This window comes from Solanum stenotomum, chromosome 12, assembly GCF_019186545.1.
Source record: "Solanum stenotomum isolate F172 chromosome 12, ASM1918654v1, whole genome shotgun sequence".
In the NCBI taxonomy this organism is placed as follows: domain Eukaryota; kingdom Viridiplantae; phylum Streptophyta; class Magnoliopsida; order Solanales; family Solanaceae; genus Solanum; species Solanum stenotomum.
Window position 1 is genome coordinate 41,660,809 of NC_064293.1, and position 24,256 is coordinate 41,685,064.

The window sequence follows — 24,256 nt, forward strand, 5'->3', positions numbered from 1 at the left end:
TGATACACAAGAAGATATCTCACAATTTTAGAAAGTTGTCATATTTAATAAATTCTAATCTCGGTTTGTTATGCCCGTGGATAATTATTTGTGTTAAAAATCATAAATCTCGATATTAAAAATTATAAATATCAGAATAAATTTAAAAATCTACATAAATTGAACCTCAAAAAGTTGCATCAAACTTCAAAATATAAATTAAAATAACAAAAATTGTAAAATCTAAAAATTGCATCTTCGGATATGAGTTAAAATTAAATTACTTTTTCTTTTCAAAACTTTTATTAAATCTATTAATTAGTGTTTGTGAAATATTTTAAGAAAAAATGAGAGAACATTTTTGACAAATTACAATGAATTAAAATTCTATAAAAATATTTAAGAGGTTATTTTTACGTGCCCAAATATAAGGGACCATTTTCTCTCTAAAGAGAGATTGGATGGTATTTTAACAAATCGGAATTGAGAAATTATCGGACAAGCGGAGCTGGCAATTCCAGCGAGAGCGAGTGAAACTATTCCGCCTCGAAAAATTTCGCCGGAAAGTGGGCGTAATCGGCCGGCTTCCCCCCTGCATGTGTACAGATGAAAGTCGCTAAGAGCAACTACTTCTTTTCATCTTTTTGCTTCAATTTCCTTTTCACGATCATTCTGCTGGCATTGAATCCAGTTCTAAGCATCCGATTCCCAGATCGGATCCCGGAGGTTCCACAGGATGCCTCTAATCAGCCATTACAAACTGCAGTTTTCTCTCTCGGAAGCTTCTGGAGATCGGAAGCGTCATTTGGCTGCTTAAACGGAATCGTAAGAACCACCGTCGGTTATTCTGGTGGTTCAAAAGCCAATCCCGAGTACAGAAATTTGGGCGACCACGCTGAATCTGTACAGGTATTTGTTTGATCTCTTTCCTTATGTAGACTAAGAACTGAAATTGATTGCCACATCATAATTGTGCCTTAATCGCCTGTAATTGACATTACTCTAATGTAATGTGTTCGCCAGCTTTTCTTTTAAAAGCCTTTGCTGTGATCTGTTGGAACATTTTCAGCTATGTTGACTCCATTGCGAAAAGAAAAATTGACAGTTACAATTAGGTTTTCGGGTAGACCGTAGACCAAACCAGTGCCTTGTATCTTCGTTATGTACATAAATACTACTAGTAGTTAATTTTCGGTAGAAAAAAGTATTGTGGAAGCATCTATGGTTATAAAGTGGAGTATGGAAGTTATTTTGTATGATTACCAATGACCATCTTTGAAGAAAGACTAGGCTATAGGGAGTATAAACTTTTTGTGGTTATACAATAAACTAGAGTATGCCGAATCCAGGAGCAAGTTTGATCAAAATTTAGTCGCAAAGATGTATATGAGGGACAAATTGCTAACAGCTTGAATTGCACTTTCTATGAAATGATAGGAGTGACATTAGCTGAGGTGGGAAATGAGCAAACAGTACTCTAATCTGTGGTTATCTAATCCAAACAATATGATAGAAGAGTCAGCTAATACATATCTTACTCATTTTTACTGTCTAGCTGGGTTAACACAAGCTAAAGTGCTAAACCTAATTAATATCTCAATGACCGGTTAGTCCCATTCTAACTTGTAGTTGCAGACCTTTTGTCTTTGTCTTGTATAATTGCAATGTGAATGGAGGGGTTGCAGTAACATGCTAGCATATTGTTCACATGCTACTTACCGAACGGAATGAACATGAAGGTATAGGTTTAAATGTTATTCCAAGTGCTTTAATTGAAATTCCCCTGTTTCTGTCCATGTCATTGTGTGTACTAGATATGATATCGTTTTGTGCCTTTTTGGATTTGATATATATCTTGTCGGATTTTTTCTTAAAGCTTTTAGTTGCTGCTATGTATACTTTTGAAATCTAATTCTTTGAGTTTTGTGGATAGTGGTTGATGTAATCTTGTTTTGCAGTTTCCATTTCGTTGACATTCTAGTCTTGCCTGAAAATGTTTTAGGTTCTGAATGAGCTTTCCCATCCCTTGTATGGAGTAATTAAATGTATACCCATGGTTTGTTCCCAATTGCTTCAAATAAATGGATTATAGGTTGAGTGGCATTTTAAAATTTTCTTATCTTGAATTTTACATTAAAAAAATTTGAATGTTTCATTTATCTCCTATTCAATTTGTTCAATGTACTAAATTTAATTTCTTGTAGGTCGAGTATGACCCCCGAGTACTTGGTTTCAGACAACTATTGGAGGTCTTTTGGGCTAGCCATGATTCCAGGCAAGTCTTTGGGCAAGGTCCTGATGTGGGTAACCAGTACAGGTATGATCCTTGACTTCAACCTGGGTTCCTTTTTTACTTGAGACTGAAGACAAACATATGAAGAGCAATGTTATAAATCTGCCTAGTGCAGGTCTATTATTTTCACAAGCGGCACTGAGGAATCCAGATTGGCTGCTGTTAGCAAAGAAAGAGAACAATCAAAGTCAAAGAGCAGCGTTGTTATCACTCAAATTCAACAGCTTGAAGCTTTTTATCCTGCAGAGCCTGAACATCAGGTCTAGTATCCATAACTATATTATGCTGATATTAATCATAATTTCTAAGGGGTTTAGTACTGAATGTTTGTTGCACTTCCTTTCTTTATCAAAAAAAGGGTTTAGTACTGAAGTTTCCTGCCATGGTTGATTCTTACCTCCATAAAATTCATAGTTATACATGGTGGGGATTCAGGAGATTCCATTGATGCAATGCCTCTCTTGACAGTTCAGCTGCAAAGGGGAAGAAATAGAATGGGTTTTATCTGGAGTGATATGTACACATATATTTGCTCAAGTGTAACTGAAAAATCCTTGAGTGTCAGCTGGCACGTGGTCTGGAATTCCGTGGAAAATGGGCCCATCTCTTTACCTCTCTCCACTTAAGTATAAAACTTGTGTGCAATAAGGTTCTCACCTCGTGACGTCTGCCTAAACCACACATCACAAGTTGACTCTCACGACTAGACCAAAACCCTGGTACTGTTATTTTTGGAGTTTATGAGGATTGCAAAAAAAATGTATTGTGCCTTTAGGAAGAATTATATGAGGTAAGCAGGAAACAGAAACATCTGAACGGGATCTTAATCTACCTGATTTGCAGAAAGAAGGAGTGGAGTCCAAAGCATTGAAAAATGTATTGGACTTCACAGAATTCATGTCCAACCAAATGTTATCGGTTTTCCCCATCGCCGGCGAACTTTATGTGGAGGAATAGAAGGATACATCCCAAATAGACAGGATATTATATCTAGTGATAGGAGGAGAATTTTCAATTCAAGGAACCTTACTAAGTGCTTTTGAGGGGCCTTTTACCCCTTGACCCGATTGAGAAAGGATTAGCTTTGATAAAGAATCTTTCTTGTATTCCTATATATTCTATTTTTTTCTTCTCCATTCCATCCAATATCTAAGAAACTTGAGAATCTATGAGTACTTCCTTTGAAATGGAACGGTTAAAATGTACATCTGGTCTGCTAGAAGAGTGTCACAATGCCAATCAGAAATAGGGGTTTGGACATTGGGAGACTAGCTATTTTCAATTGGATGAATTCTTGAGCTCTATTGGATAAGTCAACATAGAGATTTGTTTTCCAGATGACGTCAAAACATCATCAGTTATGAGTGTGTAAAAGAGATTATGTAGATAAGCTTTATCCTGATTCGTAGGGTTCTTAATAAAAAATTGGAATCAAGAATCATATATTATTCTGGCTGGAGTCTCATTTGACGACTCTTCCTTAAACCACGGAATTTCCCCTTTTATCCGTTTCCAATGTGAACAAAGGTCATGACTGCAGTCTCTTTGGAACATCCAACAAAAAATGTGAATGAAGTAAGAAGATTCCATTAATAAGGCATCAAGAAGATGCAATACATGCAAAAGAGATGTAGTTGGCTCACTACATGAGTAAACTATGCCAAGACCATGGATCTAACCAAGTAAAAAAAATTAACAATTATACTTACAGGGGTTAGGGTGCTCTAGTTAGAAGAGCTAACTAATCATCTAGGGAAATGAAAGTATATTTATAATAGAATACTTGTGTATTTAACCCTATCTTGGTGTATCTTAATAAAATATTTGATTTATAACAGATATATGGTTCAAGGAAAATTTTTAGGGACTTGCACCATATTGGCCTATTTCCCTGTTCTCATGTTATTTTGATCCTTTATTCTAACCTCCAAGGAATTTGGTACCCAGATTGCTTTAAAAGTTGGGATAAAAAAATCTAAGCAGGCTAGATGATGTGGTATATAGACAATATTTATTGCAATTTTTCTTTCACGTGAAAGCAAAGCAAATGGGAAACATGTTTGTCTATTTAGGGGAAATCTTTTTGTGAGGAACTGCCAAAATGTTAACTCTCAGAAAAAGTTGCTATAGGACTACAGGAGAACCCAAAAGGAAAAAGAAATTGTAGGTTACCTTTTTTTTTAATAAGGTACAAAGTACAAACAACATACTCATACTCAGTGTAATACCACAAGTGGGTTTGGACTTCTTTGATTAGGTAAATAATTTTATTGATGATGGGAGATCTCCCGTAGACGAGCAGTTTACCAAATGGTAGAGAATCTACATCAAACCATGATTCTTTACAGATGATACCCACTCTTCTTCACTAATTGAAAAAACTCATGGGTGCACCAAAAAGACACTAGTTATTCTCTTCCCCATCAAAGGCTCTCCTATCTCTTCCCTCCATTGCTCTTCAACAAAGATTCACTACTGGCACCAAACGTGTCTCTAAACTTTTAGTTTACTGGACCATTTGGTTTCGCAGTTTGTTACAACATTTAGATTTTTAGTCACTTGGAAAAGAAAGACCTTTTCTTGCCAAACGTTTATTTCTTTAATTATTTTTTAGGAGTGAAATCAGGAAACGAGAAAAATTATTTCTCTGAAATAGAAGACCCAGAACTTCCCCAGAAACAGAGCCACCTTGATTTTGTGATTTATCATTTATTGATTCACAAATAATGTGGACTTTTTTTTTTCCTCATGTTTATAAATTCTTCTTTTTTATTCGACTGTCATTGCTCCAATGATCATTTGAAGTACATGACTGACAGATCACTACTGTCCATTTTTCAGAAATTTGAGCTCAAGCGGAACCCCTTCCTACTTCAATTGATGGGAAACTTGCCTGAGGAGGAGCTTGAGAGATCAACACTGGCTACAAAACTAAATGGCTATGCAGCAGAGCTTTGTTCATCAAGAATCCAAAAGCGGATTGATGCAAAGATCAATGATATTATCAAGAAAGGTTGGCCCATTCTCAAAGAAGTTTAGGTATACATCTTAAGGTTATATGAGATCCTGCAGACCTTTGTTAATGTGTAGAAACTGAGAGTTTCCTTTGCTGAAGTAATGTCTCGCAGATGACAGAATACCTTCATGCAAATTCATCCTACACTAAAGATTCTGAAGTCTGAATAGCGAGCAGAGACCTTTTTACAGAGATTAATCAAAATTTGTTTGTACAATCAGAATAGGTTGATTGGAGTAGACTGAGCAGATACGTTTTTTGGCGGGGATTAATCAAAATTTTTTGTACTATCTGAATGTTCTGTATAGGTAAATTGCACCAAAACTGAACATTATTGTGATACAAGGCTGTGGGACCTTAAAATCATGTTGTTGTAGCACTTTATAATTCATGTATGCTTGGCTACCCCGTTTTCATGTTGTAGTAATTGCAATTTGCAAATACATATACTACTATTTATCTACAATCAGGCATCACATTTAGCTGATTGGATTTTTCTTTTTATAAATTTGACCAGTTTTCGGAGGGTTTAAGAATTTAACAGATGTTAAATGTTCTTTTTACCTGTCTTAAACTGCTGGCTAACGAAATGCTGTAGAAGTTAAGATTTGATTGTCCGTAGATGAACAGAACCAGCAGCAGAGAGATTATTCTAGTAGAAAAGTTGAATCAATTCTGTCAAACCGATTTACCAGTTCGCTTACTTATTCTCTGTGTTTACTTCTTTTATGTGACAACTGGAAAGGAATACGAGGGAATTTATAAGTGCTTCTATTTATTCAGGTTTTATGAAGTAGCAATTCTGTCAAAACCTGTCACAAGTCCATAGCTTAGAATCTGTCAAATCTTTAACGTCCCAAATATTCGGTTGAAACTTTGCTTTTTGCTAGATAAGACGAATTCAAAACTTGAAATTTATGATTTTCAATAATTTCAAATAAAAATGAAAAATACCTTAAGTATGTATCAAGGGGAAACAAACCTCTTTAGTCTTTACAAAAAGGCAAGCTAAGTTTAAGTGAGTTCCTTCCCTATAACCGGATCAATTGATTAGCTTGTTAGTAGATTCTCAATAAATATTTTTTTTATATATATTTAATAGATTTCTCAATATAAATGTAAAGTTTGCACAGAAATCATTCCCGAAAACCCTAACCTCGGCTTGCCTAGTGCATGTTACCTTTTCTGTGTGATTTGTGAGTTATTACATAGGAGTGGGATTTTACCTTACAACGGCGGATTTTCCTTGTCATAAAAAAAAAAAACCTAAACCTAACCCGATAGCCTAGATTCGCAAGCTTGGCCGCCATGCTTAAACTGTACCCGAAAACCCTAACCTCGTTCTTATCGCTCCGGATTCCGATCTATATGACCTCCGGGCGGTACAAAGTAAACCTCTTCCGTAGAAGCAAGTAGTAACATAACCTTTAAGAATTTGTTCAAGGGAGGACCCTCTGATCTATCAATGGAAAGATCTTCATGTGTGGCATGATAAGGAATCCTAGAAAAGATCGATTGAGACTCCCTTCACGGTCCCACAAAGATCTCTACATATTTGTCCGGAATTCAGGCACGGCCCGCCTGTCTGCTGCTAGGTTCGGAAATGGCGCCGGGTGAGGGTGCCGCTATGCCCCTTAATGAATCGAATGGTCTTTCGACCTTCGTTTGATTCCGGTAGCCTAGATCGTTTGGCCTTCATGTTTAAATTGTGTGATTTGTGAGTTATTACATAGGAGCAAGATTTTACCTTACAGCGGCCCCTGATTTTCCTTGTCATAAAAAAACAAAAAACCTAACCCGATAGCCTAGATCCGCAGGCTTGGCTGCCATGCTTAAACTATTACCGAAAACCCTAACCCAGTTGCCTAGATCCGCCGGCTTGGCCTTCATGTTTAAATTGTTCCCGAAAACCCTTACCCAATATCCTAGATCCGCCGACTTCGCCATTCATGCTTAAACTGTTCCCGAAAACCTTACCCAATACCCGAGATCCACCGGCTTGGCCATGTGTACTTAAATTGTTCTCGAAAACCCTAACCCGATACCCTAGATCCACCGCTGCCATTAAGTATGATGGCCAAGCGACTTTGCAGATCTGAATCAACTGCAGTTCTTGCATATTGCGGTGAGCTATTTACTAGTTTCGTTGGTGACCTTATCGGTGATCCGACTACTTTATTTCTCCAGAAAAGGGGCATCAAGTTGCCATATAAGCATTCAAAATCTGAAGGGATCTGAGCAAACCCAAGTTTCTCCTAAAGTACCCGTTAGTTACAGTTCTGTTCCCCAGTATATGCCTACATATAAAAATATCGGCACTCAGACTGAAATTTTTCCAGACCAACCAGCTAATGAAAACTATGAGCCCAAGTATCGAACAATATGCAAAAACCAGAATATTCCCCAGCTCAAGTCTCAAGTTTCTGGAATTCAGAGTTTGTAGGAAATTGTGGCAAGCCATTGTTAGTAACATTTCTCACTTATACAGGTATGTAATCATCTCATTATTGTTATTATTCGCTAGTACAATTTTCACTGCCTTCAAAGAATTTAATACACTTAATTTGTTCTATCAAATGCTTCCATACCTTATTAATTCCCATTGAATCATATTATAAATCAAATTATCATCTTAATCATTGTTGATATCAACAGTACATCACTTTTATGTTTTCGTTTTTAAAGTGCGGGAGGGTTATAGCCTATACCATATTGCAATTGCAATTAGGAGAGCAAACAATGATTTCAAAAAAACTTGTCGGAATAGAAATATTGTCAAGGCAAAACAATGCTTCATCCAAGTTCAAAGTTTCAAAGGAAAACTCCTTCCAAGTTTTTCAGATAAATTCTAAAGTTTTAAAAGTCTGCGTTTCAAAATTTCCCTCAAGGGAAAGGCAAAACAGAGTGCTTTTGTTTAAACAACTGTGCAACTGCCTTTGTCACTAGTTTCCTGTATATATATAAAAAAAAACCTCTTTGAGTCATGTCATGTTAATGTTCTCCACTTTACTTCAGTCTCTTCGAATCCCGACCTTCCGATCTCCCCCCAGACCTCTTTTTACCAGATATATCATGCAAGAAGCGACAATAAGAACCATTATGGCATCCCTTAGGTTTATTAAAGAAAACACAAGGTGTCAAGCTGCGCGGAATTGGTTTTTGGTTCTTTAACAAATCTGTCCCCCGTGTAGTACCATGAGGATTCGTATTTTGTAAGCTTTCATCAACCACATGCTCACTTTTTTCTCCACGTTGCTTGATCAGGGACTTGCAGTAATTGATGATATCCTTGTGAAGAGGGGTATGACTAGTCATCGAGGAGGAAGGGGATGTATGGCCAACATTTGGTGAAAGAGACAACTTAGGCTGCAAGCTGGTAGGACCATATCTAGAAACCAACTCAGAATTAACTAAGGGCTTTCCTCCTGCATTGTCAGGTACTCCATATTTGCTAATCAGTTTCTTAATATTTTCCAGATCAAGGTCTGAAGTGGAGTAGGCTAGTGACTTACTCTCTCTAATGTTTGCAGTTTCTACCTGAGGAGGGGTCCCTTGTTCATTAACCAAATCACTTTTCACAGATGTTTCAGGCTTAGTCATTGTCAAAGGCACAGATTTTTCCATTGGCTTTGGCCCAAAACTTTGTCCAGATCCTGCATGGGGAGCTTGGCATTCATTAATGGGCTTGTTAATTACCTTATCCGGTTTTGTCCTGGGCAAGGGAACCAGTAGATCCACTGGCCTAGACATGGCAGCATTGAGAGAAACAGCTACTGCAGCAGCAGTTGCAACATTGGTATTCATGCCACGTTCATTCATCAACTTTGGTATTTCTTCTGGGTTGAGGAGAAGCCTAACCAATAAGTTGGTATCGATCCAACTACCCTGCTCTTGACTTTTTGCAAGAGCAGCTACAGCTGTGGCTACATCAACTGTCAAATCACGCGTGGATGGAGATTCGGTGACAGGGTTGTGCTTAGCAGGTGCCATTCCAGAAACTTGAGACTTGAGCTGGGGAATATTCTGGTTTTCACATGTTGTTCGATACTTGGGCTCATGGTTTTCATTAGCTGGTTGGTCTGGAAAAGTTTCAGTCTGAGTGCCGATATTTTTAAATGTAGGCCTATACTGGGGAACAGAGCTGTAACTAACAGGTAGTTTAGGAGAAACTTGGGTTTGCTCAGATCCCTTCAGATTTTGATATCTTGAATGATATGGTAGAGTAGATTGCACATTAAAAAGGGATCTTTTAGAAAAAGGAGAGTTTCTCGGAGGTTTTCTGGGATTTGGAAAGGTTGACAAAGACTTTGGAAGCGATTTTCCATTATCAGGTAGCTTTTGAGAAGTAACTATCCTGACAGATGATGTACTGTTAAGTAGACATGCATCTGGCGATTTGCAGCAGATGGTTTGGGCTGCAACTTCTACATCTGCTTCTTCTTCTATAGGAGTGGTTTGGATTACTGGAGTTTGGTCATCATCATAACTTTGTTCCAGGTCAGACAAGTTGTAAGGACTGTATGGAAATTAAATAAGAAAAATAACAGATTAAAACCAAGTAAAATTAAGACAATGAAACCTACAAAACATAAGAAATAATCCAAAAATTACTTACTTTGGAGGAATTGCAGACTTATTAGGGAAAACCGCCTCAATCACCCTCCTTTTCCTATGCTCCTGCTTACTGGCTTCTTTACTTTCTTCACCAGCAACCACTAGCCATTTCTTATTCAAATGAAACTACAAATAATTAACAATAATAAATGGGGTTATCACAACAATGTGTACAAAAACTATTCAAATAAAGGCAACTCCTATCATCTAAACTTAGATTACCTTGGGAGGGCATTTCCATATAGCCAAAGATTTGGAAGAAAGTCTCTCTTCTGACTTCTTCAAGCAATCTCTTCTTTCAGATGATGATCTGTTAATGCTTTGATGTGTCTGCTTTAACTGAGAATGCTGTTGAGATCTGCTGCCAACTTTTGATGGGCAATCCTCTTTTCGATAATGTTTTACCTGTTGAGTGGTAAATTATACGAACTCGTTAAGGAGAAATTTGGAAAAAAACTAAAGCATATCAATGTTCTTGATAAGTAAAACTGAAAACATCTCAATTTGACATGTCCTTGATACTACACACTTAGAATATCTCCTTGGGAAATGAAATATACACTAACATCACAAATGTAACTCAAGCATTTAGGAGCCTCGATAGCTCAATTAGCAAATCAGATGCATTCAACAACCACTATATTCCAACATAGGTGGTTTAAGCTCCCTCGTCACCGACTGAGGGTTTTCCTCTTTCCGGTCTATACTGTGAGAGTTTCTTCCTCTTTAAGGGAGGTTCTTTTCTTTTGAAGATTAGCTACCAAAATCTGCAAAATCTCAAATCAATCTAAAATTATCAAGAGTTTTCCTTTGTGGCTTTACTGGGTTACATCAGCGTTTCAACAAACTCCAATTGGAGAGTAAACCCTACAATTCGGATGATGACGGAGGAGATTACCGAACGGCTACATCAATTTATTCTAACGGAGGAAGAAAAGGAGGTTGTAGCTATGAAATTCCAGACATCCAGTCAAGCTTGAAGGAGTGTGAGGTAAGTCTTTTTGGTAAAGTGATATCGGATAAAAAGGTTAACTGTCAAGGAATCAAGAACACTATACCTTTGGCTTGGGGAAACCCAGTAGGATTGAAAATAAAGGAAATAGGATATAATTTTTTTTCAGTTTAGTTTTAAGGATAAGGAAAGTATGGACAGCATGAGATTGGGTACACCATGGTTATATGATAGATACCTCCTTAATGCTCATCCTTGGGAACTACGATTGAAGAGTGATTCCGTAGTGTTTAATGAATGTAATATGTGGGTTCAAGTTTGGAACGTCCCCTTACACCGGATGTCAGGGGACGTTGGGCGCAAAATAGGGCAAGCGTTGGGAGGAACTATTGCTGTTGTAATCCCTGGAAATGGGAGAAAGGAGGGACGATAAACGAGACTTAAAGTCATGATGAATATCTCCAAGCCACTGCCTAGAGGTAAATTAATCAACTTAAGAGGGGACACTACATGGGTTGAACTACGATATGAGAATCTTCCTTGTGTTTGTTTCTATTGCGGTATACTAGGACTCAATGAGTAAACTTGTGTCCAAAGAGCCAAACATATACGATCAGACACACTAAAAAAGGATCAATTTGGGGCATGGCTAAAAGCAGAGAATCGTGTGGCTTCCACAAATTATCAGAGACATAAAGGAGTACATAGTACCGAGGGGCATAATCTGATGAAAAATAAAAATTCCAAATTGATTGAGAGGAAAAGAGATGTAGGAACTGGAAAAAGCTTGATACACATACAAGAAGGAGTTGACTTGACTAATACACATATAGGTATAAAGAAAGATAATGCCCATAAATTATGTCAAAATGAATGCAAAGAAACTGCAGGTCTTAAGGGAACTGACGAGGATTCCTTGCACAGAAAAAATCAAACCAATTGCAGCTTATGGAGATAGCAACTTATGAATCAGAAGAGGGAACTTCTGTTGCTAATAAAACCCAAATTTTGGATATTGGATTGGGGGAGGAGGATAAGTGCTCAAAACTACCACATGATAAGAATACATATGGCGCCACAACAAATGAAAATGAAGATGCTGCCCAGATGAATACAAAAGATCTAACAGAAACATTAACTAGGGTATCATAATCGCTAATCAAATCGAAGGCCATAAAGGAATCAATACCATACAAGCTGGAACAAAAGATCAGGTATGTACTTTTGCTCTTGAAGCTTATTCTGAGTGCTTATCTCAGTCGTTAGCGTTTGAACATTGTAATGAATATAATAAGTTTAAGTAACTAAGGAATGACAATCAAAATGAAGGGAAAAAAAGGATAAACTGGAAACGGAGGGCTAGACTAGTTGGTGTTTCTAATAGTTTAAATAAGGATACAAAATGAAAGATTGTTAACGGAAATTGTGGTGAGCTTTTTATTATAGAGGAAGGAATACAAGCTACAGGGGATAAACGAAAGAATGGTAATGCTTTGAGTATTGATATAGCAACAAAAAAGAATAAAATCATGGCGGAGCGAGAGGCCAGCCCTAAATGGCTTCCCTCTTCACAATGAGGGCGATGGTGTGGAATTGTCGAGGCCTGGTGGGATCCTTGACAGTTCCCTTTTTGAAGGAGACAATGCGTCTTCCCTCTCCAAGTATGATTTTTTTAAGTAAAACAAAAATTAGAGAAGGCACGGTTAAGAGGGTACAAAGACAAGTAAATATGGTGCACACTGTAACTGTGGAGCCGATGGGATTATTAGGAGGTCTAGCTTTATTTTGGAATGACACTATCCAGGTATGTGAATCACATTCTTCTCCTTTTATATCACAACTTTGATACAAGATGGCTTAGCTGATTGCAAATATTGGTGTATATTTGTGTATCTAAGTACATATAGAGTCTCTCGTAAATATCAGATGCAAAAATTAGTTAAAAAATGCATAGATTNTGACACTATCCAGGTATGTGAATCACATTCTTCTCCTTTTATATCACAACTTTGATACAAGATGGCTTAGCTGATTGCAAATATTGGTGTATATTTGTGTATCTAAGTACAGATAGAGTCACTCGTAAATATCAGATGCAAGAATTAGTTAAAAAATGCATAGATTGGGGTGCTTTGTGGGTCATAGCTGGTGACTTTAATGATATTATTGATGGATCGGAAAAACAAGGAGGAAGAAGTAGAGATACTTGGACCTTTAGAGACTTTAAGAATTTTATATGGAACTTAGGTGCAATTGACTTAGGTTATAAAGGAAAACCTTGGACATGGTGGTGTTGCAGGGAAAATGAGGGTATAATCCAGGAAAGGCTAGATCGTGTCTTAGTCTATCCTAATTGGAAAATTAAATTCGAGAATGCGAATGTGCAACATATTGAAACTGAGGCATCATATCATTCTTCCTTGATGTTGTCTTTTGATGCGGAACCAATTAGGAAGAAAAAACGGTTTTGCTTTGATAGAAGGTGGATTGAGCATGAAGGAGTTCAGAATATTATTTCAAAAGCTTGGTAGTATGATTGTAATGGCTTTGAGCAATCTCGAGTTAGCTTTAAAATCATACATTGTCGTAGATCTTTGTTAGCTTGGCTAAGGAGGGGGGGGGGGGGGTAATGGTAATGCAAGAAAGAGAATTATTGGCATTAAGGGAAAGATTACAGCCCTTAGGAACAACACTAGTAATTTTGACTGGAGTAAATTAAGGTTACTGAAACTGATATAATCCAAGAAGTTGAGCAATATTATAACAATTTATTCTCTACATCTAACCCGACAGACTTGGACTGTATTTTGAATCATGTTAAAATGACTGTTAGTGATTCTATAAATCAGAGTTTAATTAAGGAAGTTGATGATGAGGAAATAAAGAATGCGGTGTTTGCGATGTATCCTCTTGAAGCACCAGGTGTTGAAGGTGTTGATGGTACGACTCCTTTATTTTTTCAAACGTATTGGAATATCTTATCAAAGGAAATCTGTTATGCTGTTAAAAGTTTCTTTAGTACAGGATATCTACTTCCTACATGGAACCATACTTTAATAACTCTAGTCCCCAAAGTTAAAAGCCCAATCTTAGTTTCGCAGTTTAGACCTGTAAGTTTATGTTCTACCTTGTACAAGATTTTTGCAAAAATTCTGGCGGCAAGAATGAAATGTGTTCTAACTAAGGTGATATCCCCTACTCAAGCGGCTTTCATCGGTCATAGACAAATAACTGACAATGTTACTTTAGCTCATGAATTTATGCAGGTTTTAAAAAACAAACGCAGATGTAGGCAAAAATATATGGCTATGAAATTGGATATGTCGAGAGCCTATTACAGAGTCGAATGGATTTATTTACAAGAAATGCTTTTACAAATGGGTTTCCATAAATGATTTGTCAAATGGATAATGCAATGCATCTCTACACCTGCTTATAGTTTTAATATAAATGAGGAGATAGTTAGATCGGTTAAACCTACTAGAGGGATAAGACAGGGGGATCCACTATCACCATATTTATTTTTAATATGTGCTGAAGGTTTATCTACCTTATTGCACATATTCGAGGAACAAAATGAAATCCAAGGGCTAAAGTTGAATAGACATGGGCCGAGCATGACTCATTTATTTTTTGCTGATGACTCATTTATATTTTGTTCAACTAACAATCAAAATGCAAGTTGTGTAGCCAATATCTTAAAGAAATATGAACGAAGCTCTGGGCAAGTGATTAATCTAAATAAATCAGCTATCTGGAGAAAAGAAATTATGCTTAAGTCCGTACTAGCAGCGATCCCTACATATGCTTTGTCTTGTTTCCAACTCCTTGATGGTCTGTGCAAGGAAATTACATCCCCTTTTCAAATTTTTGGTGGGGACAAACAGAGGAGAAAAGAAAGATGCATTTTGAGAAATGGGATAGATTATGTGATTCTAAATCAATCGGAGGATTAGGCTTTAGAGATCTAAAAACTTTTAATATGGCTCTATTAGCTAAGCAAGCTTGGCGAATTCTATCACAACCAGATTCTTTAATAGCAAGAGTTCTTAAAAGCAAATATTTTCCAAACTCAACCTTTCTTAAAGCTTCAACATCATCTTCTGGTTCTTGGATATGGAAGAGTATTTTGTGGGGAAGAAATCTTTTGACTAAAGGATTAAGGGATTTCTGATGGGAAAAATATTAATGTTTGGATTGACCCTTGGATACCAAATAATAATGGCTTCATCCCTAAGAGTATCCATGGGCAAATAATTTAGATTTAGTAGTATCTAATTCAATTGATAAGAATATGCACTCATGGGAAATACAAGAGCTAAATCCATTGTTTGAAGCTGAAGATGTTAATGCTATATTGTCTATCCCAATTTCTATTGCAGGTTCTAATGATAGGTTAGTATGGCACCATACAAAAACAAGAAAGTATGAAGTTAAGTCAGGTTACTACATCGCAAAGGATTTGATCGGTAAGACATTGAAAAATTCGGAAGCTCAAGCGAGTTGTCACTCTTTTCCAAAATGTTTTTGGGACTTCCTATGGAAGTTATGAGTTAAAAATAAGCTTAAACACTTTTTGAGAAAATGTGTACTCAACTCTTTACCCATCCATAGTAATTTAGCAAAAACACTACACAATGTGGATGAGACTTGTAAGAATTGTGGTCTTGGACTTGAAGATATAGAACATATGTTATTCAAAGGTCCTCGGTCTCAACTTGTCTGGAAGCAATGTCCTATAAATTGGCTTGATATAGGAAATATTACTGATTTTTCTATCTGGTGGTATGACTTGTTCTTAAATACCAAATCTTTTTCTGAATCTATTGACTTGTTAAACTTGAGCGGTAACATTATGTGGCAAATAGTTGCTTGTTTAATCAGGAAAGGTTAGAACCAAGAGATATTATTTCTAGATCTATGTTGGAGTATGAAGAATATAAAGAGTTACTAACAAAAAATCTTTCTTGTTCCTCTATAAATCATCCTATGATTAAACTAACAAAATTGCAAGATGGCATTTTATTGTTTACAGATGCGAGGATTGCAGAATGATGATGGAGGGGAAAGTATCGGTATTGTGGCTTTGGATAGCCTTGGGAACATGCTTCATGCCCATGGATCCCCAATCCAATTTGTTAGGAAAGTCATGACTGATAAAGCAATTGCTATTGGGAAAGCTCTTGAATATGCTATCAGTAAGGGATGAAAGAGAGTGAAGATTTTATCATATGCTAAAAATGTTGTTGATATGATTCAGAAACGAGTAACAACTTCATGGGAGATTGAAGTGTTGTGTGAAGACATTTGGAAGCTTTCAAGCATGTTCAATCATGTAGAATTTATATATATTTCTAGATCCGTGAACAAAATAGTTGATAGTTTAGCTAGATACTCCATCTCTTTGTTGAAGGAAGTCTCTTGGGAGAAGTTTTTCCAAGTTGGATCATCCAGGATGCGAAAGATATGTTTAAACTATGTATTCCGTTGATGCAATAATAAAAGGGGTTCTGTTTTGGAGGGAAAAAAAACAACCACTAATCCTTTTGAAGAAGGATTAGAATAGGAATTAAAAAAAGACTATTTAGTGAATAATGATATCTCAAACGTCTAAGTTGAGTAATTTTATTGATACAAAACAAAATCCAATGACTTTACCATATATATTCCCAAAGCTGAGTGATCTTTAAAAATATCATCTCCTGAGAGACAAATATTTGAAATAACACTTGTTAAATATTTTAAGTATTAAATCTTCATTTGACATATGCTTTGATAACTTGAGGAAAAAAATTTACAGTTGATTCTATCAAAATGAGTTGGATTGGTTATGAACGCCATGACTTACTATAAGTAGCTACTAGGCCATAGATTTGTTTTCGACATATTTAAATATTTTGGGATTTAATTATGTTTATCCAGATTGGCTTCAAATAAATTTTGATTGTCATCTTGAAACTACACTTGTCGGTGTATACGTAGACTCTACTTAATAGGGTTGAGTCGATTTGTGCAACACTACGCGGAGATGACTTGAACATGAGCAAGTAGGTTCTATGATATTTGTCAAAAAGTTGATCACATATTTGGCCTTGGATATTGTGTTGGTATTAGTAAATTACTCCCCAATAAAGGTACAAAAGATTTGAATATGTTTAGATCTAAGCAGCCGAAAGTGATTCTTATGATTCAATTCAATTGAAATGGGATTTAATGATTTTATTTAAATTATCTTGTGAATGGAATTGAAAGTATATAAGGTTGAGTTGAAACAAATTTACACTAGATCCTCCGTCTCAATTGTAAAATAAATCATTATTTGACATTTAATGCATTTTGTTCTATGTCAAATAATACTTGCATTGATTTCCTAACAAAGTCGGTTGACAATTCGTTGTGTTTCTTTGTGGTATTCATTCTCGTAAGGCTCTTAGAATCACATCCACCGCTCTCCCTTTGAGTCGAGCCTCCTTTTCAGTCGGTCTTGGTTAGTTCCACCTCTTTGCAGGGTAATAACACTAATAGTTATCCCAACTTTTAGTAAACCAGAGTCAATAATACTTATTTGAGTATTGTTATGGTGTACTCAACCCTCTTTAAGGGCCCTCTATTTTCCATATTTAAGGATGAGGTGTGGCAATTGATGAGTGGACAAGGCTAAGGTTACTCTTTTCCTGAGATATATGTTGAGGCACCACTTTTATTTTGTGTTAGCTAGTATATGTTCTTTTTTCTTTAGTCGGAAATTGTCTCAAGAGTTTATATTTATATTCAATTATATCATTAGAGGCTCTATAGATCGATAGTTGTGTTGGGTTGTAATAATAGAAGTGTACATGACATACATGGAAAATCATATTTATTTTTCTCATGAAATTATTCATGTATAGTTTTAAATTTGAGAACACTTCATGATTAATTTGAGAATGTATAAAAAATTTCAAATGGTTTTCGCGGTTGGTTCAAATGTGACCGGGGTGCATCATACGAATTTGGTTCGCTCATATAATTAATGTGTAAAATGCTAGTCACGTGGATTTAAGACGTGTTAAGTACTCTTTCAACCAAAAGGTCACCCAAAGTTTCTTTTGTCTACATCCAATTGAAGGAACATATAGGGACTCAAAGTCTCAAATAGTTATCTCAAAGGCCATTGCCTCTTTCCCGGTATGTTTCAAATTTTATCAAAATCCTTTTTTTTTTACTCTTTTGAGTTTTGTCCTTGTCTTTTGATAGTATCGAAATCCTTAATTTCCCTTTCCACTTTTTTCTAGATTCCATCGACTCATTCATAACAGAGGATCCAAACTAGTTAGCATCATTTTTTCCCCAATTCAAACTAACAAAAGAAAATCATAGAATTCTGCAAGCAAATTCATCTGTGTGCACAGACACACATCTATACCAGAAACATAGACCAACCTGAAATTGATCCATAGTCGTATAACTTAAAATGAATAAAAATAAACATCACTCTATGAAGAAATTCTGTGTATACCTGACAAAAATCAGGTCCAGTAGCCCATGAAACCTTCTTCAATTTCTTCAAAGTCATGATGAAACACACAAAATTCGCCTTTTCAGTTGATTATCTGTCAATGCAACTCTGAAACAGAAACAAAGATCGGAGTTTATCAACAAAAGAGAAGCCTGGAACCCTAGAAGCCGTGAAGAAAACGAAGAATGAAGAGGGATGCGCCGCTGCAGCCTGCGGGAGGGAGTGAGTAAATGTAATTTCTATGTTTGAATTCTGTCTGTCGCAGGAAAAATTCGTTACATGCCTTTTCGTATTTAACTTTTAACCGCCTAACACCTCATTACGTCATGTCATTTTATTTTTTCATTTAGGGTTAATTAGACCAAAATACCCCTATACTACTACTTAGTTACGGATAGATCCTTTATATATGACCCACTATCAATGATATCTATGTAATTATTATCCTTCGGTTCAATTTTACTTGTCATTTATTCTTAAAATATTTTTTTATTTTTACTTATCACTTTTGACATATCAAAAAAGGAAAATAATTTTTTTTTCATGTTTTACTCTCAGCATTAAATACTTATTTTTCAAGACATCAGTTAATAAAGAATAGTTTGGTAAAATATCTATACGAATAATTATTTTTTTAATGGGTGTGTCAAGTCAAATTGTGACAGGTAAAAACGAACAGAGGGAGTAAAAGACAAATTGAAAGTAATTATAAACAATAAGACAAATTTATTTTTATGAAATTTTAAAAAGAAGATAAATTTTCTTTTGTTTATAAGACAGATTTATTTTTATGAAATTTTAAAAAGAAGATAAATTTTCTTTTCATGTCTGACTAAAAAAAAATGGGAAGACATTTTTTGAAATATTTATCATTCAAATCTCATAAACAGAAAATGAAAATAAATCATAGCATCTCATATCATATATCATATATCATATTATAAAAGATAATCTTAGGCCCGCCTACGTGGCGCTACCACAAATCAGAATTTCCTTTTAATTTATTTATTTTCAAAACTAATCTTCCCCATTCATGAAAAGTTGTGACATTTATGAAAAGTTGTGATTTTTATGAAAAAGTTGTGACTTTTATAAAGAGTTGAGATTTCGGTGAAGAGTTGCGACTTTTGTGAAAAGTTGTGACTTTTATGAAAGGTTGTGAACTTTCCGAAGGGTTGCAACTTTTTCAAATAGTTGTAACTTTTCTGATAAGGAACAATAAACATTTGTTCACACTACCCTTTGTTGTCTATAAATAGAGGATTTCCTCTCATTTTAAAACAACGAAAATTCTGAACCTCTTCTTCTTTTTCTTCTTCTTCTTCTTCACAATTAAATATTTGTGTACTTTACTCCTGTTAAGTGGATCACTGACACCATTGGTTATGTTACAGATCCTGGTATGTATTTTTACAGTCATTAATTTATGTTTATGTTATTGAGGATAAATGATAAGATGTAATAATTTTCATTTCCTTTACATTATTAATGTTTGTTACTATGTAATCTTGTATGTAAGATAATATAATGTTTTAGTTTTAATGACTGATAGGTTTTAAGTATTATTTATAATTTATAAATTCCGTGATAGTAAATTCCCGCGCGAAGCGCAAATGCGAATAATTTTACTAGTAAAAGATAAATTAAAAAGAATATAAATTTAAAGTATCCTATAGTTTTTTTTTTTTTTTTTAAAGTACCCTATAGTCAATTTTGTTTATACATAATACTAAATACATCCTGTAGTTTGTAACATAAGTTAATTGTAAATATATATTCCCGCATATTTTTTAAAAAAAGTCTTTTATGTTTTTTAATATTTTGGCAAGAAAAAGTGGGATTCCTAGATAAATAGGAATAGGAAACCAAATTAAAATAGTTTTTTTTTTTATAGGTTTTGTTGCAGTATTATAAATAGAGATGGTCGGACAAGGTATATGGAAAGAATTTCGTTGTTTGAAGCCACATTTGAGGGACTTACGGGACGTATCAAGAATTTTAAAATAATTTCAAGGATTGATACCAGGAAATTGAGATAGATGAAGAAGAACAACTTCAGCCATTTCTTTTCAATTCCTATCCTCCTCAGATCTTATTTCAATTCATTGAATTAACTTTCTTCAACAAACAAGTATGATCTTGTTTATATTCTTGTTTCATACTATATTGACATACATACATATTTGTTAAATCCAATTGTGTCGTCTATAATCTCATGTTTATAATAATCTTTACAACTACCTTGAAAATCTTTACGCTCTTTTGTTCAATTTGGCGGCATCAACTTAGCTTGTACCAACAGATTAGGTTTTCCTGTAGTATTTGCTTCGGGGAAAAGAAGGGCTCACAGCATTATTTCTATATAATATAATCGACTTTTGATCAAATCTTGACAAGTTCTTGATTTAAACAATTCTTTTTCTTGATTTACCTTAGTGCAATTCCTCAGACACACATATTTGTTGATTGATGTACATACAAAAGATATGCAATAATGAGAAAAATCAGATAGTGATCTAAGCATTCATCCAAACAAACAATTCACTCTGTACATGTGTGTGCCATGATCCAAGCACTAGGAAAAGTCATGAATTTATCTAATCTACGAATTTAGTGTGAGCAACTGTGCCGAACTTCTCCTTCGGATCCAGTAAGAACACCAAAATTGGACAGTTTAGCCATGGCATGAGCAAACTCTGTCCTAAATATGATGCCATCATCAATAGCGTAATCTGTCACTGCTGCAGCAGTCTTTTCATTAGCCATCAACTGTTGATCAGCAAACAGCAGCCCTCTCCCTCTCATCAAAGTCTTGTAGTAGTGATTATCTAATGATGTCCCAATTGATACACTCAGACCCCTAGCTTTATCTGTATCTTCATCATTCAACATATTGCTGATGGTGTTGTTGTCGTCTGGACACTTCCGCCTCAACTCTTCAACAAAGTCTGGAGGAATTGTTGGATCAGGTAAACCTGTCCCCGTGAAATTACTGAGCCTGGGCCGAATAAATTGACAACCAATCCTCCCAATATTATGTGCGATAAAAGAAGAAAAAATAATAGAATTTCAGGATATGTATATTCCAAAAAAGGTGCAGTGAATGAAGATTAAAGTAGCGGGATTAGAAAGATTACCAAGGAGGGCAACTGTTTCCCTCTCATCAAATCCTCTGAGGGACAATAGTTTAAGAGTTTCAATGATATTCCCATTTGGTCGTGGAATTTCAGCCATCGCCTTATCAAAGAATGACTCCTTACTGTCCCTTCTGCCTGTACGCACAGGATAATATGGTTGACCAGCCTAAAAAAGGTAGGAAATCAGCATTTGAGAGTGAAGGCGAGATATTAAAAATATAATATGCACAGTATATGAATATTCCCATAATTTCAGAACTGTGTTGTTAACATATGATTCCATTGGAAGGTGCAAAATATGCACTACAAGATCGTTTAACGGAACTATGGAAAGATGCAAGTGTATGAGTTACATCTATTTACCAAGCCAAATTCTATTCTCTTAATTAGTTCTTGAACAAGGAACACTGAGACAGATATGCCATGTAAAATAGAAAGCACTAAGAGCAAGAAAAAAGAAATCAGCAAAGGAACTTAAGATGCTTGACTATAAGAAACAAAGGTAATGTTACTTGAGGTTTTGTGTTCGACCCTGCTCAGTTTCAAGTTTCAAGTCTTTTTCTGGAAAACTGTAATATAACTGGACTAACTTCATTGAATTTAGAAATCTGCTTATATATAGTATCTAAGTGCAAGTTCGATTAGCAACCAATAAATGCTTTAATATTGTTGTGAAATTGGATTAATATAAAATTTATGAGTTTGAAAAAATTATTCATTTAATTTGAGATTAACTTAAGCTTCTAGTCTAGTATATATATAAAAGAGAACCTTAGGTCCATCTATGTGGCGCCACCACAAACCAAAATTCCCTTTTAATTTATTTATTTACAAAACTATTCTTCCCTTTTCATGAAAAGTTGTGACTTTTATGAAAAGTTGAGACTTTATGAAGAGTTGCGACTTTTATGAAAGGTTGTGACCTTTCCGAAGGGTTGCAACTTTTCCAAATAGTTGTAACCTTTCCGATAAGGCATAATAAACATTTGTTCACACTACCCTTTGTTGTCTATAAATAGAGGATTTCCTCTCATTTTAAAACAACGAAAATTCCGAACCTCCTCTTCTTCTTCTTCACAATTAAATATTTGTGTACTCTGCTCTTGTTGAGTGGCTCACTGACACCATTGCTTATATTACAAATCCTGTTATGTATTTTTACAGTCATTAATTTATGCTTATGTTATTAAGGATAAATGATAAGATGTAATAATTTTCATTATCCTTTACATTATTAATGACGGATAGATTTTAAGTATTATTTTATAAATTCCATGATATTAAATTCCCGCGCGAAGCGTGGATAATTTTACTAGTATATATATATATTAACAAATCACTATTGTCCATTTTTCAGAAATTTGAGCTTAAGTGCTACCCCTTTCTAGTTCAATTTATGAATTCCCAATAATTACAAATTTAAAAGCAAAACTTCTTTATATGTGTCCAAGGCGAATCGAACCCCATACAAAAAGGTAAGCTAACTATAAGTGTCTTCTTCAATAATAACACGGGACCAAGTGACTGCTTTGTTAGTAAGTTCTCAACAAATATTTATTATATATTTAATAGATTTCTCAGTATAAATATAATGTTTGCCCAAAAGTTATTCCTGAAAACCCTAACCTGATACCCCAGATCCGCCGCGGCCTTTAAGTAGGCAAGGTCAAGCTACTTTGCAGCTCTGAATCAAATGTAGTTCATTGCATTTTTCGGTGTAACCTGTTTTTTTATGTGTCAGGTTAGCTAATTACTAGTTGCATTTTGACATTATCGATTATCTGACTTCTTTATATGTCCAGAACAAATATGCAAGTTTTTACGCAATTCCATATGAATCTATGCAATTTGTTTCGAAAGCTATGCTGGATCTATCTCTTTCTCGTTTGAATTGTCAACCCAAGTCCTAATCAGTAATGAATCCCTGTTTTTTCTGATCCAGTTCCTCCACAAAGGCTGATCTATCTCTTTCTCATTTGATTTGCAGATCAAATTTGATTCAGGCATGTTCTGGTCCTGACTCAGGTTAACCCAATTGGTCTCAATACTAAGAAAAATATCAACAAGGAAAGCAAAATATGAGCAGAGCAATTGTCCTACATGATTGGTCTCAATACTAAGAAAAATATCAACAAGGAAAGCAAAAAATTTGGCAGACCTATGGTGATTATGCGATGGGATCTTTAATATGAAAAAAATACAATCATTTTAGTAAGGGTCAATAAGAAGATCCTAATCCCAAGACAGGAACAGCACAAGAAACAACAAATGGGAAAATGTTGAACCATTTAACAAGTAAAGTAAAATATTTGACAGACCTATGGTGATCATGCAACAGGATCTATAATATGAAAAAGATTACAATCACTTTAGTAAGGGTCAAAAAGAAGATCCTAATCCCAAGACAGGAACAACACAAGAAACAACAAATGGGAAAAGCTCACCATTTAACAAGGAAAGTAAAATATTTGACAGGACTATGGTTATAATATGAAAAAGATTACAACCATTTTAGTAGGGGGTCAAATTAGAAGCTCCTAGTCCCAAAACAGGATCAACACGAGCATAAGAAACAACAAATGAGAAAAGGTCATACCATTTCACAGCCAATCCAGAAACATTTAGTTTAAAACCCTCTTTGCTTAACTCATTTAGCAAATCAGAAGTTGCCATATATCTGTAGTTTTTGTCCCTTCCTGTCATCTGCAAAAATGGAGTCAAGCTAAGCCAAACTGCACATTTGGATGGAGCAACAGGAATTAGGTAC

The 24,256-nt window shown here is 35.2% G+C and overlaps 3 protein-coding genes across 4 annotated transcripts; 1 reads left to right on the forward strand and 2 right to left on the reverse strand.

The window, feature by feature from the left end:
- The first annotated feature begins 421 nt into the window (after positions 1-421).
- Positions 422-5,732, forward strand: LOC125849023 (peptide methionine sulfoxide reductase A5). 2 transcript variants are annotated; one of them, XM_049529000.1, is made up of 5 exons: positions 422-888; positions 2,184-2,296; positions 2,388-2,532; positions 5,114-5,311; positions 5,388-5,732. In XM_049529000.1, exons 1-4 carry the CDS (start codon positions 586-588, stop codon positions 5,309-5,311), a joined length of 759 nt encoding a protein of 252 aa, XP_049384957.1. In that variant the 5' UTR covers positions 422-585; the 3' UTR covers positions 5,388-5,732. The 2 variants fall into 2 exon arrangements, with proteins under 2 accessions (XP_049384957.1, XP_049384959.1); XM_049529002.1 differs by having other exon boundaries at positions 5,401-5,732.
- Positions 5,733-8,294: 2,562 nt separating this feature from the next.
- LOC125847437 (zinc finger CCCH domain-containing protein 45-like) lies at positions 8,295-18,409 on the reverse strand. The gene is made up of 5 exons (XM_049527055.1): positions 18,353-18,409; positions 10,223-10,307; positions 10,125-10,171; positions 9,904-10,028; positions 8,295-9,804 (listed from the first exon to the last, which is right to left on the reverse strand). The coding sequence occupies exons 1-5, from the start codon at positions 18,407-18,409 to the stop codon at positions 8,295-8,297; spliced, it is 1,824 nt and encodes a 607-aa protein (XP_049383012.1).
- A 2,527-nt stretch (positions 18,410-20,936) lies between these two features.
- Positions 20,937-21,586, reverse strand: LOC125847438 (putative Peroxidase 48). The gene is made up of 2 exons (XM_049527056.1): positions 21,490-21,586; positions 20,937-21,414 (listed from the first exon to the last, which is right to left on the reverse strand). The coding sequence occupies exons 1-2, from the start codon at positions 21,584-21,586 to the stop codon at positions 20,963-20,965; spliced, it is 549 nt and encodes a 182-aa protein (XP_049383013.1). The 3' UTR covers positions 20,937-20,962.
- Positions 21,587-24,256: the final 2,670 nt, after the last annotated feature.

Coding starts and splice junctions, on each gene's coding strand:
- LOC125849023 (XM_049529000.1), top strand. CDS start 586: ATGAAAGTCGCTAAGAGCAACTACTTCTTTTCATCTTTTTGCTTCAAT. Junction 2,297..2,387: donor GATGTGGGTAACCAGTACAG/GTATGATCCTTG, acceptor TGCCTAGTGCAG/GTCTATTATTTTCACAAGCG. Junction 2,533..5,113: donor CTGCAGAGCCTGAACATCAG/GTCTAGTATCCA, acceptor TCCATTTTTCAG/AAATTTGAGCTCAAGCGGAA.
- LOC125847437 (XM_049527055.1), bottom strand. CDS start 18,409: ATGACTTTGAAGAAATTGAAGAAGGTTTCATGGGCTACTGGACCTGAT. Junction 10,029..10,124: donor TATGGAAATGCCCTCCCAAG/GTAATCTAAGTT, acceptor AATTATTTGTAG/TTTCATTTGAATAAGAAATG. Junction 9,805..9,903: donor AAGTCTGCAATTCCTCCAAA/GTAAGTAATTTT, acceptor ATTTCCATACAG/TCCTTACAACTTGTCTGACC.
- LOC125847438 (XM_049527056.1), bottom strand. CDS start 21,586: ATGGCTGAAATTCCACGACCAAATGGGAATATCATTGAAACTCTTAAA. Junction 21,415..21,489: donor GGAAACAGTTGCCCTCCTTG/GTAATCTTTCTA, acceptor CCTGAAATTCTA/TTATTTTTTCTTCTTTTATC.